At 36.5% G+C, this 13,769-nt stretch overlaps 1 protein-coding gene across 2 annotated transcripts in view; it reads left to right on the top strand.

Annotated features, from left to right (window-relative positions):
* Nucleotides 1–13,769, top strand: part of Col24a1 (collagen type XXIV alpha 1 chain) — a 354,563-nt gene that overhangs the window by 266,899 nt on the left and 73,895 nt on the right. For both annotated transcript variants that reach the window (XM_029560281.1, XM_029560280.1), the window contains 7 exons: nt 976–1,029; nt 1,297–1,350; nt 1,970–2,026; nt 4,396–4,449; nt 7,962–8,015; nt 8,127–8,180; nt 13,138–13,191. In XM_029560281.1, the coding sequence (XP_029416141.1) occupies nt 976–1,029; nt 1,297–1,350; nt 1,970–2,026; nt 4,396–4,449; nt 7,962–8,015; nt 8,127–8,180; nt 13,138–13,191 (381 nt within the window). The remainder of the gene's footprint in view (nt 1–975; nt 1,030–1,296; nt 1,351–1,969; nt 2,027–4,395; nt 4,450–7,961; nt 8,016–8,126; nt 8,181–13,137; nt 13,192–13,769) is intronic.

Raw genomic sequence — 13,769 nt, 5'->3', positions numbered from 1 at the left:
TACAGTCTAGTTTAAATTATCTCTATCATGTACAATGTCTGAATTCTTATTAACTTTTTTAAATTGACTTTTCACAGATCTTTTTCAAAATGAAATATGTTCTTATCTAAATGTTTCTGAATTTCCTGATTCATCATTAATAACTGTACTGTTAACTCTTTTAGAAATGTAATGAAACGTGCATTGTATGTGAAATACAGTGGAGCAGTTTGATCAGACGTAAATCCTCATACCTGGTTTGCTTAACACACAAAAAATCATTTCCCTAGTCTGTCTTCATTCCTGTTTGTTTTAAGACTCAAATAGGGGAGCCAATGTGGAAACTCTTTGATGATATGAGAAGTAGGGCGTTCTTAGCACTGCCTGAGCTTTTTTTCAATTGTCGAAGTCATCTTTTTAGTAGACTAGGAGTGTTTACAAATTAGTCCTTATTTTTCATGGCTTGTTCATCTGTCAAATATTGATAAAAGTAATCATAGGATGGTAATGATACACACATTGCTAGTATTTTGCATTTAACAAGTTTGGCCTATATTAAAACCATATTCCTAAAATCATCTGCAACTGTCTACAAGCATGGTCTGCCCTACAGCCCTAAGTAACAATATCAAAAACCCTCAGGTTCCACTTTCGGATATTCCGTGTGATGCACGACAAACTTTTGACAGACACAAACTGCATTTCCAAGAATCTTCTCGGGGCTAGCTGTATTCCAATAAGTTAAAGCATTTCTTTTAATTTGATTAAGTAGGAACATGCCAGAAGTGACCTGGATACATTGTTTGTGGAACGTCTGTGGTTCAAAAGGAACACAGATAGAAGTTGGGGGTGGTGTTTTCCTGTCTTCCCATTTCAAATGAGGTAGAATTCAAACTTTGAAACTCTAAAAGTAAAGGCTTAAATAATAGGCCTGGAAGTTTAACAGTTCAAACAATTGTCTGTTTTCTCTCTCAATAATGTTTATTTTGTTTTTAGGGTCCTGTAGGATTGATGGGACCTGGTGGAGAACCAGGAATCCTAGGATACAGGGTAAACATTTCTAATTTTAATATATATTTGTATGCAGAAATGCAAATATACATGAGCATTTATAATTAGTATTATATTTCAAACATGAAAATTAAGATTCACTCTCCCTGATAAAACTTTGTAATGTGTTTAGTTCTTGTCCTCCCATAGAGGGGACTTTACTTTTCTTCTCAGAACAATGCAGTGTCTAATTGCATGGGCTGTATAGCATTGGACAGAACTTGTCTGAATGATATGGGAAATACCCACTTTCTTCTCTTCTCACAGGGCCATCAAGGTCAGCCAGGACTCTCCGGGCTGCCAGGACCTAAAGGAGAAAAGGTGTGTGTGTATATTGACCTTTTAATTCCAAAGTTAAAGTTAATCTATGAATTCTTTCGAAACAGATTTATGGAAACATTTTCAAGGGATAGAAGGAGCACTTTTCAGGTTGGAAATTTGAAAATTCTAGAAGGAGATAAATATCAAGGAACTAAAACAATTTTAAATTAATAAAATACCTTGTATGAATTATTTCAAAATTAAGGTGAACTAGTATATGTGAAAGTGCTTTGTAACATATGAAGTTTTGTAAAAGCAACATTATTTATTGAAAGAGAATGTGAGGCTCTAGATTAAATGACTACAGTGCACTTGTATTAACTTATTACAGTTTTTAATGGCTTAAGAATATCTGCAGCACCAGTCTTATTAATGATATGATTGAAAACCTACATGGTGATAAAATTCCTAAGATGTTTCCTATCTAGTTAAAGCAGATTAACATTGCCAAGATCCACAAACTAATTACAACTGTGTATAAACTATGAGATGTTTAATTTCTTAGTAAATGTTTCCACTTAAAAATACAAAGCCAAAAATACATTAGAAGATAGTAGGCCATCTATTTTAAAAGTACTTTGTTAAATAGTTGTGTTACTAAATCATTATTTCATTTTAGGGTTATCCAGGAGAAGATAGCAATGCCCCAGGACCACCAGGACCTCGAGGTGAACCAGTATGTCTTTTCCTAAAATTATTTTGGCACTTAAAGATGAAATTCAATAATAAACTAAAAAATCTCACAAAACTCAACTTTTTAGAGTTTTGTCAGTTTTATAAATTGGCTTTATAGGAAAGCAATAATTACCCCTATGCGATCTAAATTATACAAAAATCTTAGATATGAAAAATGCACAAGTTGAGATCCCTAACAAAGATGTAGGTTTAAGAAAATCAGTTCTGAAATACAACTTTGAACATTGAATGCATGACTTTTTATAGAGATTGTCCAAAACTAACATACTTTAGACTTTGGAGGGGAAATATTTCTTTAATTATTAACATCAGACTTGTTTCTGAAGTATTTTTTAAACCTCCATGTACTTTTATAATAATTTATACATGGTTACCAAATAATTTCAAAACTTTTGTTAATCAGTCATTAGAACTAATAAACTGTCAAGCTTATGGATCCATAGTCTTTAAACATTTTAAGAACTAACCATAACTAACTTGAAAAGTAGTTATTGTAACTTTGATCATCTGAATAACCAATTCTACATAGTTTCTTGGCAAATAATGCTTAGCTCACAGAAATAAAGATATTCATTATGCTTTCTGTTTTACTCAGTATCGTTTACAATAAAGGAATCTAAAGGTATAGAAGCAAGATGCAGTAACTCTCAATATTTTGCTCTGGCTCTATAGAGATAGTTGAAGACAATACTTAAGAAAAAATGAAGGAAATCCTTGAATGTTTCAAGTTAAATCAAGACATTTCACATAGAGGCAACCTCTTTATGCAATATTCATCAAATATTTGCATACTCTGTCCTGTCCAAACTACTAAGGAAGTACATGGAAATAAAATATTTTTAAACAAGTAGAAAAACTTGCCAAATAGAAACCAGTGGTATTTGTTTTACCAGATGGAGGCATGCCAGATCAGAGTGTCAGCTAAACTATAATAAATACCTGTGCACTAAAAATCTAATGTGACCATGGTGGCTTTGCCCAGTAGCTATGAAACAGGCTTGGAACTTAAACCAGAATACTCCAAAAAAAATGGAATCAGGACTGGGTATGGTGGCACACTCCTTTAATCCCAGCACTTAGGAAGCAGAGGCAGGCAGATCTCTATGAGATCTAAGCCAGCCTGGTCTACATAGCAAATTCCAGGTCATCTGGGGCTACAGGAGACCCTGTCTCAAAAAGAAAACAGAATCAGAGGTAACAGTCTTTACATTGTGTCTATTAATTATTCACATAGGAATAAGTTAAAATTTATCAATCAAGGGTTAAAGAGATGGCTCAGTGGTTAAGAGCACTCCCTGACTGCTCTTGCAGAGGACCCAGGTTCAATTCTCAGCATCCACATGGAGGCTGACATGGTCGTCCATAACTCCAGTTTCAGGGGAATCCGATGTGTTCTTCTGACCTCTGCAGGCATTGCACAACATGGCTGCAGTTACATATATGCAGGCACTACACTCATGTACAAAATAGAAATAATATTTTTTAGATTTTATTAATTGAGTCTTCATAATAAATTCTGTTTTTTCCAGCTAATCTCAATTTAAGTTTCTGTTAAGGCAGGAGACTCTAATGTATGATAACTAATGTTTTATATAAGTTTGGGGGAGTTGTTTTGTCTTGTTTTAGTTTTTTGGGACAGGGTCTCCCTGTAGTCCCAACTGTTCTAGAACTCACTATGTAGACCAGGCTGGACTCAACCTCACAGAGATCTGCCTGCCTCTGCCTCCAGAGTATTGGCATTAAAGGCATGTGCCACCACACACAGCTTTATGTAAGTTTTAAAGTATATAATTTGAATAGTTTATCATAACAAAGATTTCATTTAGTAATATTTGAAAAAGTTTGTCTTATTTTGTTGTTAATTGTAGAAGCTTATGTAATTAGTGGATTGAAGCATAGGCAAATTTCAATTGGTTTAAGAAAACTACAAGCTTTTTTTTTTACATCATTTATAACATTATACTATACTCATAAAAATTCATGTTTTTCATTGGACATCATTTCTTCAATTTTTCATAGCAAAATAATCATGAAATTCTATTCATATAATTCTGTGTTTAGCACTGAACCACATACTAATTACACCTGTATTTACTATATTAGTTCTAATATCTAGATACAGACATTTTGAGATCATATGGCAACTGCATATAAATTATTGTAAAAACATAATTTTTAAATTCTTTAGCATTTTTGTTATTTAAAATTCAGTTCTTTCAGTTATGTGATGGACCTAAAGAAATTAATATACTTTGTATTTTGGGCAAAGAAATGAACCACCCTTCTTGTATCGTCTGTACTCACAGATGAAGCCTTGAAATTGATTGCCTTTGTGTGTGGTCTCTGTAGGGTCCAATAGGAGAACAAGGAGCCAGTGGAGAGCCTGGTGCAGAGGGCTATCAGGTAATTACTTCAAGTTACACACCTTACTTCTAAATTTAAGGAGGATTTCCTGAAGCTATGCTCAGTTTCAAACAAAATCAAGCCCCACTGAAATATTAACAATGCATATTTTTCTAATTCCAAAGGAGCCTCTCTCTACTGTCTAGAATCATCTTAGTGATTTCCCATTGTTGCTTTTTTTTTTCCTCTCTCTCTCTCTCATCAGACTGGTCTCAGCTGAAATGTCCTCACTCAGGAGGTCTTCTCTAACTACCCCACTTAAACAAATCTATAACTTTTTTGTCTGCCCTGCCTGAAATAGACCTGCAGCTATCACTGTGGATCCTTGTGTACCACTATGTATCACTTGTTCTCATCATTGTGTGAAATGTTATATTACCTTATCATTTTTTGTTTCTTTCTTAATTATTGGTCTTTACCCACCAAAATACCAAATCTAAGAGAATTATAATCTTGTCTCTCCTTTTCGTTATTATAGCCTAATCTCTAGGACTTGCAGTTCCTTATCTGCTGGAAATTCAGTACAGGCTTGTCAAATAGATGGGTGGACAACATTATGGTGTCATGATTTAAATCAATCCTTAACTTCTTCCATTTCTTGGATTTTGAAAAATCTACTTCATCCATTGAAATTATGCTAAATTTTGTATAACTTGCTCAAACTCATTTTTAGACTCATGTTGCTGTTGATGGTGCCGAACAGGATTTTGTAAGGAAAGTCAGGATAAGCTTAACTTCTGAGCTTCTACCTTACATCTCTTGACTCTTGCTTACAAAGTCAATTGATTAAAAAACCTCATCTTCTGTCAACTCTCTCCTACACTTTCAGTCTTATTCTTTGCTCACAAGATCCTCTGCCTTCTCCTAACATAATATAATCTGTATTTACAGAGGTCTGCCTGCCCTTTAAAATTTGGCTCTAACTCTCCTTTCATCTCACTCACTCTAACAGTATTCTTGCTTTCTATAGATGCATATTGTTCACATGTCATTCAACACAATGCTTGACTGTCTTTAGATCTTTTTTTTTTTTTTTTTTGAGACAGGGTCTCCCTATAGCCCCAGCTGACCTGGAACTCACTATGTAGACCAGGCTGGCCTGACTCTGTCTCCTGAGTGCTTGGATTAAAGACATAAGCCACCACGCCCAGCATTGTTATGATCTTTCTGCTAGTTGTTTTTTAACATGCAGGTACCTTAGCTCCCCAGTTAGAATACAAGTTCTTTATACTTGTATAAAGTCTAGTTCTAAGCCCCGAACATTTATGCTTTAATAAGGAATTGATCTATTAATCCAATACATCTCTTTCTCAGGGTCAATGCTCTGTGGTCATCTGTGAAAGACAGACTTAGCCAAGTTTCATGGGCAAGCTGATAGATAATATCATTATCTGATTTTTATCAAGCCATTTGGGCTGAATTATTTCAATAGCTTTCTAACCAGACTCCCTGTCCCCAGTCATAGCTCTCTCAAATCCATTCACCACTTAGCAGTTTCTGTCGCATAAGTCTCTGTTTCCCATGCTGCTGCTTCTGCCAGAGTGTCCCCTCTGTACTTTCTGGAGCACTCGTGTTCTGAGGTTGAGCATATCCTCACTTTCCTTAGAAAATCTTCCCAAGTTTTCCTTTGGCCATCCAACTCAACCCACCGTTAATATTATCAGCAAGATCACTGCTTCCCGTAAGCTATTTCACATGATTTATAACATTTACTATAACACACTAATTTTTTGCTGCTAGATAAAATGGTCGTTGTCCATTTTCATTGAGATATACCAGAATAATTAAAGTGGAACTCCTACTTTAAGAGATTTATGTTTAGACTTAGAATAGAATCCAGAGAGGCAGCGGGTTATTATTTGATCATTGTTAAAAGGTCTCTCTCTGTGTAACCGACCAGGGAGGAATCAAAGTCATAGTGGGCCATGACGGTCCTGAGCTTTGTAGTTTGCTCAGAGGCTCACTCGAGTCCAGTGTTACTCCAGTTTTTCACCAGCCAACTTTTCTCCCTACTTGGTAAGTGACCCAGGAGTCATGTTTCTTCTCTCCTAGCCCCTCTGGATTGTCCTGATTCTGTTATTTGCCCCCTTTGCTCATGTGCTGCTGTTCAAGGTCACATTTAGAAAAGTCTCTTTAGTGTGTGTGGTTCATACTATCTCGAAAGCTTTCCAAATGAGACTTTCTCTCTTGCCACTGACCTCTTCCTTAAATTTAAGATTCATTTGATCAAGATGTGGAAATTTAAAACTTTAATTGCTTCGCTAAATCCAAAGAAAGCATCCACCAACCTTTCTGTGAAAGTCTTGTTAGTCTAGGTATGCAATCCTTTCTCCTAGCCAAAGAAAGGAAATGAATCTGCTGACTGCCTCTTCTAAGACTTTCTTTCTGCAATGTATAGAGTTGGAAGAAAATATTTGAGTAGAAGAGACAGTAGGGAAGGGTATAAAAGATATTTCATGCATCCTTTGAGCATAACTTTCTGTTTCCATGCCTCTGGTTTGTTACCAGTTCTTCTTATACACTTGAAAATCAAAATGGAGCAGGTCAGCATTCTCTCTCAGTGAGAACCCATTGCAGAATGTCAGAATCATTTGATGTTTCTTGATGTTGCATGCAGTAACTGCTTCCAGTCTTTAACGCCATAAGTCTACTATCTGAAGAGCTATGAATTTAGTTTGCAAAATTAATATCCAAGTGTACTTTCACAGCAGAAATGGGTTGAAAATAAGAAACTTGCTCTTAAAGTCTTTATTCCCTGATTGTTGGCCACAGAGTCAGCCCTCCACTTTCACAGTTGCAATCAAAGAAATTATCAAGACATTCAATGGAGAGATGGCTAAGTAATAGAAGCAGCCCCCTAAGCATATCTAGGAATGGTCATATTAGATTCCTGAGGTTACTCTAGCAAATGACCACAAAATGGGCAGCTTCAAACAACAAAAATCTATTAACTCAGTTTTAGAGGTCAAAAATCTGAAATCAATATATGGGCAAGACTACACTCCCTCTAGAAGGACAGAATCCTTCCTTTTCTCTTATGGCTTCTGGTAGCTGTTAGTATCCCATAGCTGCCTCATTCTGATCTTTCTCTCTCTACTCACCTTTTTTTCCCCTTGCTGTTTGAATGTAGATACAAACCTTGGTAAAGCTATTACAAAGATACTTGTTAGTAGGTTTAGGGTCTACAGAATAATCTTATCTAGAGATCCTTAGCTTAATGACTGTCCAAAGAAGATCACATTTACAGGTTCTGAAGATAAACCAAACCCTATCTTTTAAGAGGCCAACATTCAACCCACTGCATTAATTCACATTAAAATAAAGAAACTAACTCTAGCTCTATATATTTTCCAGCATAATATATCATAGTCCAGCTGTTATGTTCTATCCAATTTCTAAGAAGACTCTTAATCTGTATGATATTTAAATTTTACTACCATTTTAAGTGATAGCACATTCTCTAGATCACATGTCTCTTCTTATTCTAATTAGTATAATCTTTTTCTTCTCAGGGTCATGTGGGTGTGCCAGGACTAAGAGGTGCCAATGGACGACAAGGGCCCCCAGTATGTTTTGAAAGCATTATTCATATTTCTGGCATTTAAAAAAAAATAATATTAACATAACTCACTTCTTGCCTTCCTTACATGTGATTTCTCTTTTGGCTCCTCTTAAAGGGAGAACCAGGTGACCAAGGTGGACAAGGACCAAAAGGAGAGAGAGGATCTGAAGTAAGTGAGGCTTGTTTAGGACAATGTGAAATTTATTGCAACTTCTCCACAGGGCAGTTATCAGTCACTGTGTTAAACTGTGATTTTTGAGTGACTCAGTTTTGACTACTATCCAAATATCATTTTATCTACTCTGGCTTTTTGAAAAGTGCCTAAGGATGCCCCCTAAGGTAGTCTGTTAACAAGGTTTCAAACAGAAATACCTACTTTGTAGAGTAAAAAACTACTAGTCAAACACATTCAATTGTAGAAGATATTAATGAGAAAAAATACTCAAAACTTTTTAAAACAAGGAAATGAAAACTTTGCTAAGAGCAGTCACAGTAGGTATAAGGATCCCTGTGACGGTATTTTGGAGTTGAGGACTGGTAGGTCCCTGGGGCTCACTAGTCAGCTAGCTTAGCTTACTTAGTGATTTCCAGGACAACGAAGACCCTGTCAATCAACCTTAATTGATGGACAGGGGCTGGAGAGATGATTCAGCAGTCAGGAGACTGTACGGCTCTTGCAGAGGACCCATGTTTAGTTCTCAACACCCACTTAATGTGGCTAACAACCACCTGTAGCTACAGATCTAGAGGATCCAATGCCCTCTTCTGGCTTCTGTGGGCACTTGCACTCATGTGCACATACCCCACACAGATGTACACTCATACACATAATTAAAGGTAAAATAATGGGGTGGACACAGCCTGAGGAACAACACCGAAGCTTTCCTCTACCTTCCACATGTTCGCAGAAATACACATGTACCTGCCCACACACATGCACATGCCCATACACAAACACAATAAATAAAATTAATTAATAGTTAATGAAAGTGTTAAAGGCAAGCGTGAATAAAGAAAAAGTAATGCAGAAAAGATGGTGGCTTTCACTTTTCTTTAGAATTTTTTAAATCCAAAATGGGAAAAGTCACACAACAAAAGCCCATAAAACGATACTACAACCCTGCCCAAGAACGAGAGTGTTCCCCAAAGTTTCATCCTAAAATGCCCACACTTTTACATTAATACTCTCATATTTTGGGTTTTCTTTTGACATATCCCTGAAATAAGAATGTTTCTGGTTCTTATTAGTATCTGGTAAAATTATACCAATGAAAATCAAATTCTCTAAATGGACAGCTATATCTCCAGGCTAGGTGATCAGCGCTTCCTAGTTGGAGCTCAAAGGTGCTGAGGAGCCACACCTTAAATTCTATACAATTCAAGACAGCATTCCTTTCTGTTGTGGGCCAGGCTGGCACATACAGCCCAAGAGCACAATTTAAAGCCTCTTAGAATCTACACTAGCATTAATTGCCACAGAAAAACCATTCACCGTGTACTGTTCATCAAGCACTCCTTTGGTGGCCCGATGGATCTGGTCCAATTGCTGTCATTTTGTTTTAGCAAAGCTTTACGTTTGTTTTTTAGGGTTGGAAATGGCCCTTTCAGATCTGGACTGCTCTCTTGTTTGTCAGATGAAAAAATTTAAAACCCAGAGAGATTATGAGTTGCCTAAAATTATAGAACTAATTAGCAACCGAGCCAACAATAGAAATTTCCTGTCCTGATTCTCATTAATATATAGAAGCTATGGCTTGAAATCTCTTATAGATTTAAAAACAGCTCATTTTCCCTAATAAATTATTTACTGGGCATTTAGTGAGCAACTAAAAGAAAAAGAGAGGGACTTAAAATGACTACACACTTTAAAAGATTTCTATGAGGCCATTACAAACGATTCATCCTTTGGTAGCTTTCAGTGATTAGGGCTCAAGCCAAAAATCTTATTTTCCTCTGAAAACCAAACTTCTAGATTTTAGGGAATAATAATTTCCTGGTTAAAAGGAAGAGAAGGAGAATAATTTTTTCATGAATCTCCAAATTCTCAGAGGAAGTTAGAACTACCAAAGTGTTGACATAGCATCCATGAGAGTTCTTTAAACAACAACAAAGTTGAAAACAGAAAACAAAGATTTCAGATGACAGGAAAACGTATAAAAATGTCCCTTATTAAAAGAACTAAATTATCTTCTCTCGTTGTCTTTGAACCAGTGCAGTCCTGATGAAGGGAAAGCTTGGCAAAGGGTATGATTTCACATGGGCCACTGGGTATATTTTCCAATGCTATTCAGGTTATAGAGAAAGCTCAATTTTACATGTACTCTGAAAACACTATGGATGCAATTCATTTGCCTTTCCTAGCACAAGAACAGAAAGTCTGTTCATGGATTTATGGGGCCCTTATATTTAAATAAAATGAATAAGTTAAATCTGGAGAAAACAGAATATTTCTACTTTTATTATATTTGAATTTGAAAGATTGGCATGTGACTTCTTCCTTCTTATGGAACTAGCCCAATTAATCATCTAGTAACACCTTATACAAAATATTTTCTTCACCTTAGGACAATATGTAATTTCGTGCTGGACAGACTACCCCTGTGTAGGAGTGTTTAATATTTACCTCTTATTTGAGTTATAAAAGTATCTAGTAATGCCATTTTTAGACATTTTTAATATAAAAATTTAAAGAAATAAAGTAAAATAAAGCACTTAGGTCTAGGCTGCTGTAACTAAGGACCACAGGCCAGGTGGCTTGCAAACAACAGAATTCCATTTCTCACAGTTCTGGAGGCTGAAAGTCCAGGATTGGGATGCCAGCATAGTTGGGCTCCAGTCAGAGTTCTCTTCCGTATTACAGGATCCCAGCTTCTCACTGTACACGTGATAGAAAGAAAAGTAGAGCCGGATCCCATTCAGCCTTCACCCTCAAAATCTCATCACCTCCCAAAGGCCCAACCTCTGTAAGCCTTACCATTAAGGTTATAATGTCACTATGTGAACTTGTAGAATACACAAGTATTTAGTCCTTAACAGGAGCAGTGTAGCAGTGTTCTGTGTTTCAATGATCCATGTGTTTCGAATCTCCTTTGTAAGGCTGTGGCCTTCCTAGCTGGCAAGCTTTCTTTTGGTTACAGTGAAGTAAGTGTAATAATGAAGTCTTTCCTGATTTGAGTAAACTAAGATTAGGGACCATAATTTTGGTATTGGTGAAACACCCTTGCACCTCAATAGATATTGCCATAGCTACCTTTCTACCATTAGCAACATAAACATTTAACAAAACCTCTCCTATTCATAGCATTCCATTAATGACACTTTGTCATGAACTTCTTAACACCTAGTCAAGTCTAAGGAACATTCTAGTCTCCATAACCTATAGTTGTTCAGTTCAAGGCACAGCCTTTAACTTCTAAAATAACCTCCAACATAAGAATCACCTTCATGGGGCTGGAGAGATGGTTCAGTGGTTAAGAACACTGAATATTCTTGCAGAAGACCTGGGTTTGAATCCCAGCACCCACATGGCAGCTAACAACTGTCTATAACTCCAGTTCCAGGGGATCTGACAGCCTCTTCTGTCCTCCACTGGTATTGTACGACACGGGTGCACTTACCTAGTTGCAGGCAATACACGCATACACAAATATAAAAATAATAAATAAAATATTTTTTTTAAAAAAGAATCACCTTCACATGTTATTGACTGAGAATATATGAATCTTCTTGTTTTCATTTTGTTATTTGAATATTTGAAATAAAACACATACATGTATAATATACTAGAAGTAGAACTCTCTTCTGTAATGCAATTTAATAAATGTCCTCTGAATGCCCATCCCACCTGGAGGCTGAAACCTAAGTGTTGGACATTTAATTAATTGCATCTGATCAAGCATGCTGCATTTGACTGAGAATATTCCCCATCCACTTTTTTCTCCAGAAAAGCATTGAAGTAGCATTCTGGGTTGCCATGATGGAGAAGGATAGTGAGAGGGTGACTTCTTCAGTTATCATCATTCAAAATTCAAATTAGTATCCACCAAAATGCATGTTGACCCTTGAGGCCCCCAACTGCCATAATCCTATTACGTTGGCATTCACTTTGGACCATCTGACAGAAGTTATTTGAGCCATGCTTGCAGGAAAAGCTTCCTGGGTGTTGGAATTACACCATGTGCACTACCAGGCCCAGCTCAAAGCTGAATTCCTGTCTCTTACAGAAAATGTCCTTTTTCTCTATAATGACATACACTATGTCTTCTAAAAGTTTGAAATCCATTTAAAAAAATGTAGCATCTGAATTTTTTCTTTTTGTGTTTGCTGTTAAACTTTATTTCTAGCACATTATCTTCAAATGTTAAAAACTTACCATCCCAGGTTGAATTAATCCTGTCTGTGATAACATTTGATGATCTCTGAAATATCCATCTGGTAACAACAAAATGATTCCTTTTTTTTTTCCTATATACTTGGTCACTGTTTTCCATATTTTTCTTCTGAAAACAATTTAGGCTATCATTGGAACAATGGCATGATTTACAAGGGCAGAGTTCCTAACTCTCCTGGAAGACTAGCTACTGTTGAATCAATTATGACTTAAAACATCTCACACATGGAAAAACAAACAGTTCCTTAGGAAATAAATATCTGTTCCTTGATTTGCAAGTATGTCTTTGTGCTTCCAAAGAAGCACATTTTAGGCTCTTGGTTCATGTCCCTTGCCACACAGTAAGTGTCTTGTGACCAGGGACTTTGCTTTTGCATTCCTAACCCCTAGAAGTGTCCATGATACATAATTCTCAATAAATGTCTACTGAATTTAGCCACTTTCAAAAGGAGGCAAAGGCTCTACCTGAAGTAGGTGCATTCGCTAGACAGTGCCTTTTTAGAACTGATTAAGTTTTTAAACCATAGAATTTTGAGCAATTAGGAAATGCATAGGTGATCTGACCAAATTTTCTCATTTTCACATGGAAAATGACCCCTAGCAGAGTTGATAGCAATTCCAGTGGTGGACAGCTAGTTAGCAGTGGTATTTGCTGTATCATTCAGGCCCTGGCATTTGTTTCTGCTTAAGTCAATTTGTTCTATCTATTGACAACTGTGCTTCCCATTTTTTTTAGGGCCCTAAGGGGAAAAAAGGAGCTGCTGGTCCTTCTGGGAAGCCTGGCATTCCTGTAAGTAGCAGGTCTCTTTTATCCTTATTGCTTTTCTAAGTAGAATTGACAACTTTAGCAAGCAGAATAGTTTAGGGCCAGTTATGTCATACTGGATAAATCAGAATGTCTTGAAAAAAAATCAAACTCATGCTGGAACACAGAGGGAACAAAATATGACCACTAACTCAATACCAAACTCACTGTTTAAATCTAAGTCCCTGCAAGTTGAAGGATGCTATTTGCCTGTGTTATGGAGCCCTCCCTGTGGACTCTTCCTCCTCTCTCTCAGTGAACCACTGGAAAACAGAGAATTTGGAATCATGACCAAATGAATAGTAACAAAGGTCAGAGTCTTCAAGTATAATTAAAAAGACATAAGCTGGGTTTTAATTAGAGGACTCAGCCTCTCATTCTCCCAACGTTAGAGCAGAAAGTCTCTGCGGGAAAAAATAATCCTTTTGTCACAGAACAAAGTTTATTTTTACCTTAGCATCATTTTCCTCCTCTATCTTGGTAGACATGTGCTGACTAGCTGATTAGCAAAAATAATCCTTTTGGTGTTTCCCAGCCAACACATGAAATGTCTGCTTCAGGTA

The sequence above is a fragment of the Nannospalax galili genome, unplaced genomic scaffold (assembly GCF_000622305.1).
Source record: "Nannospalax galili isolate Female #2095 unplaced genomic scaffold, S.galili_v1.0 scaffold9, whole genome shotgun sequence".
NCBI lineage: Eukaryota > Metazoa > Chordata > Mammalia > Rodentia > Spalacidae > Nannospalax > Nannospalax galili.
The sequence above is the reverse complement of the archived record's forward strand: the minus strand, read 5'-3'. Positions and strand labels throughout refer to the sequence as shown.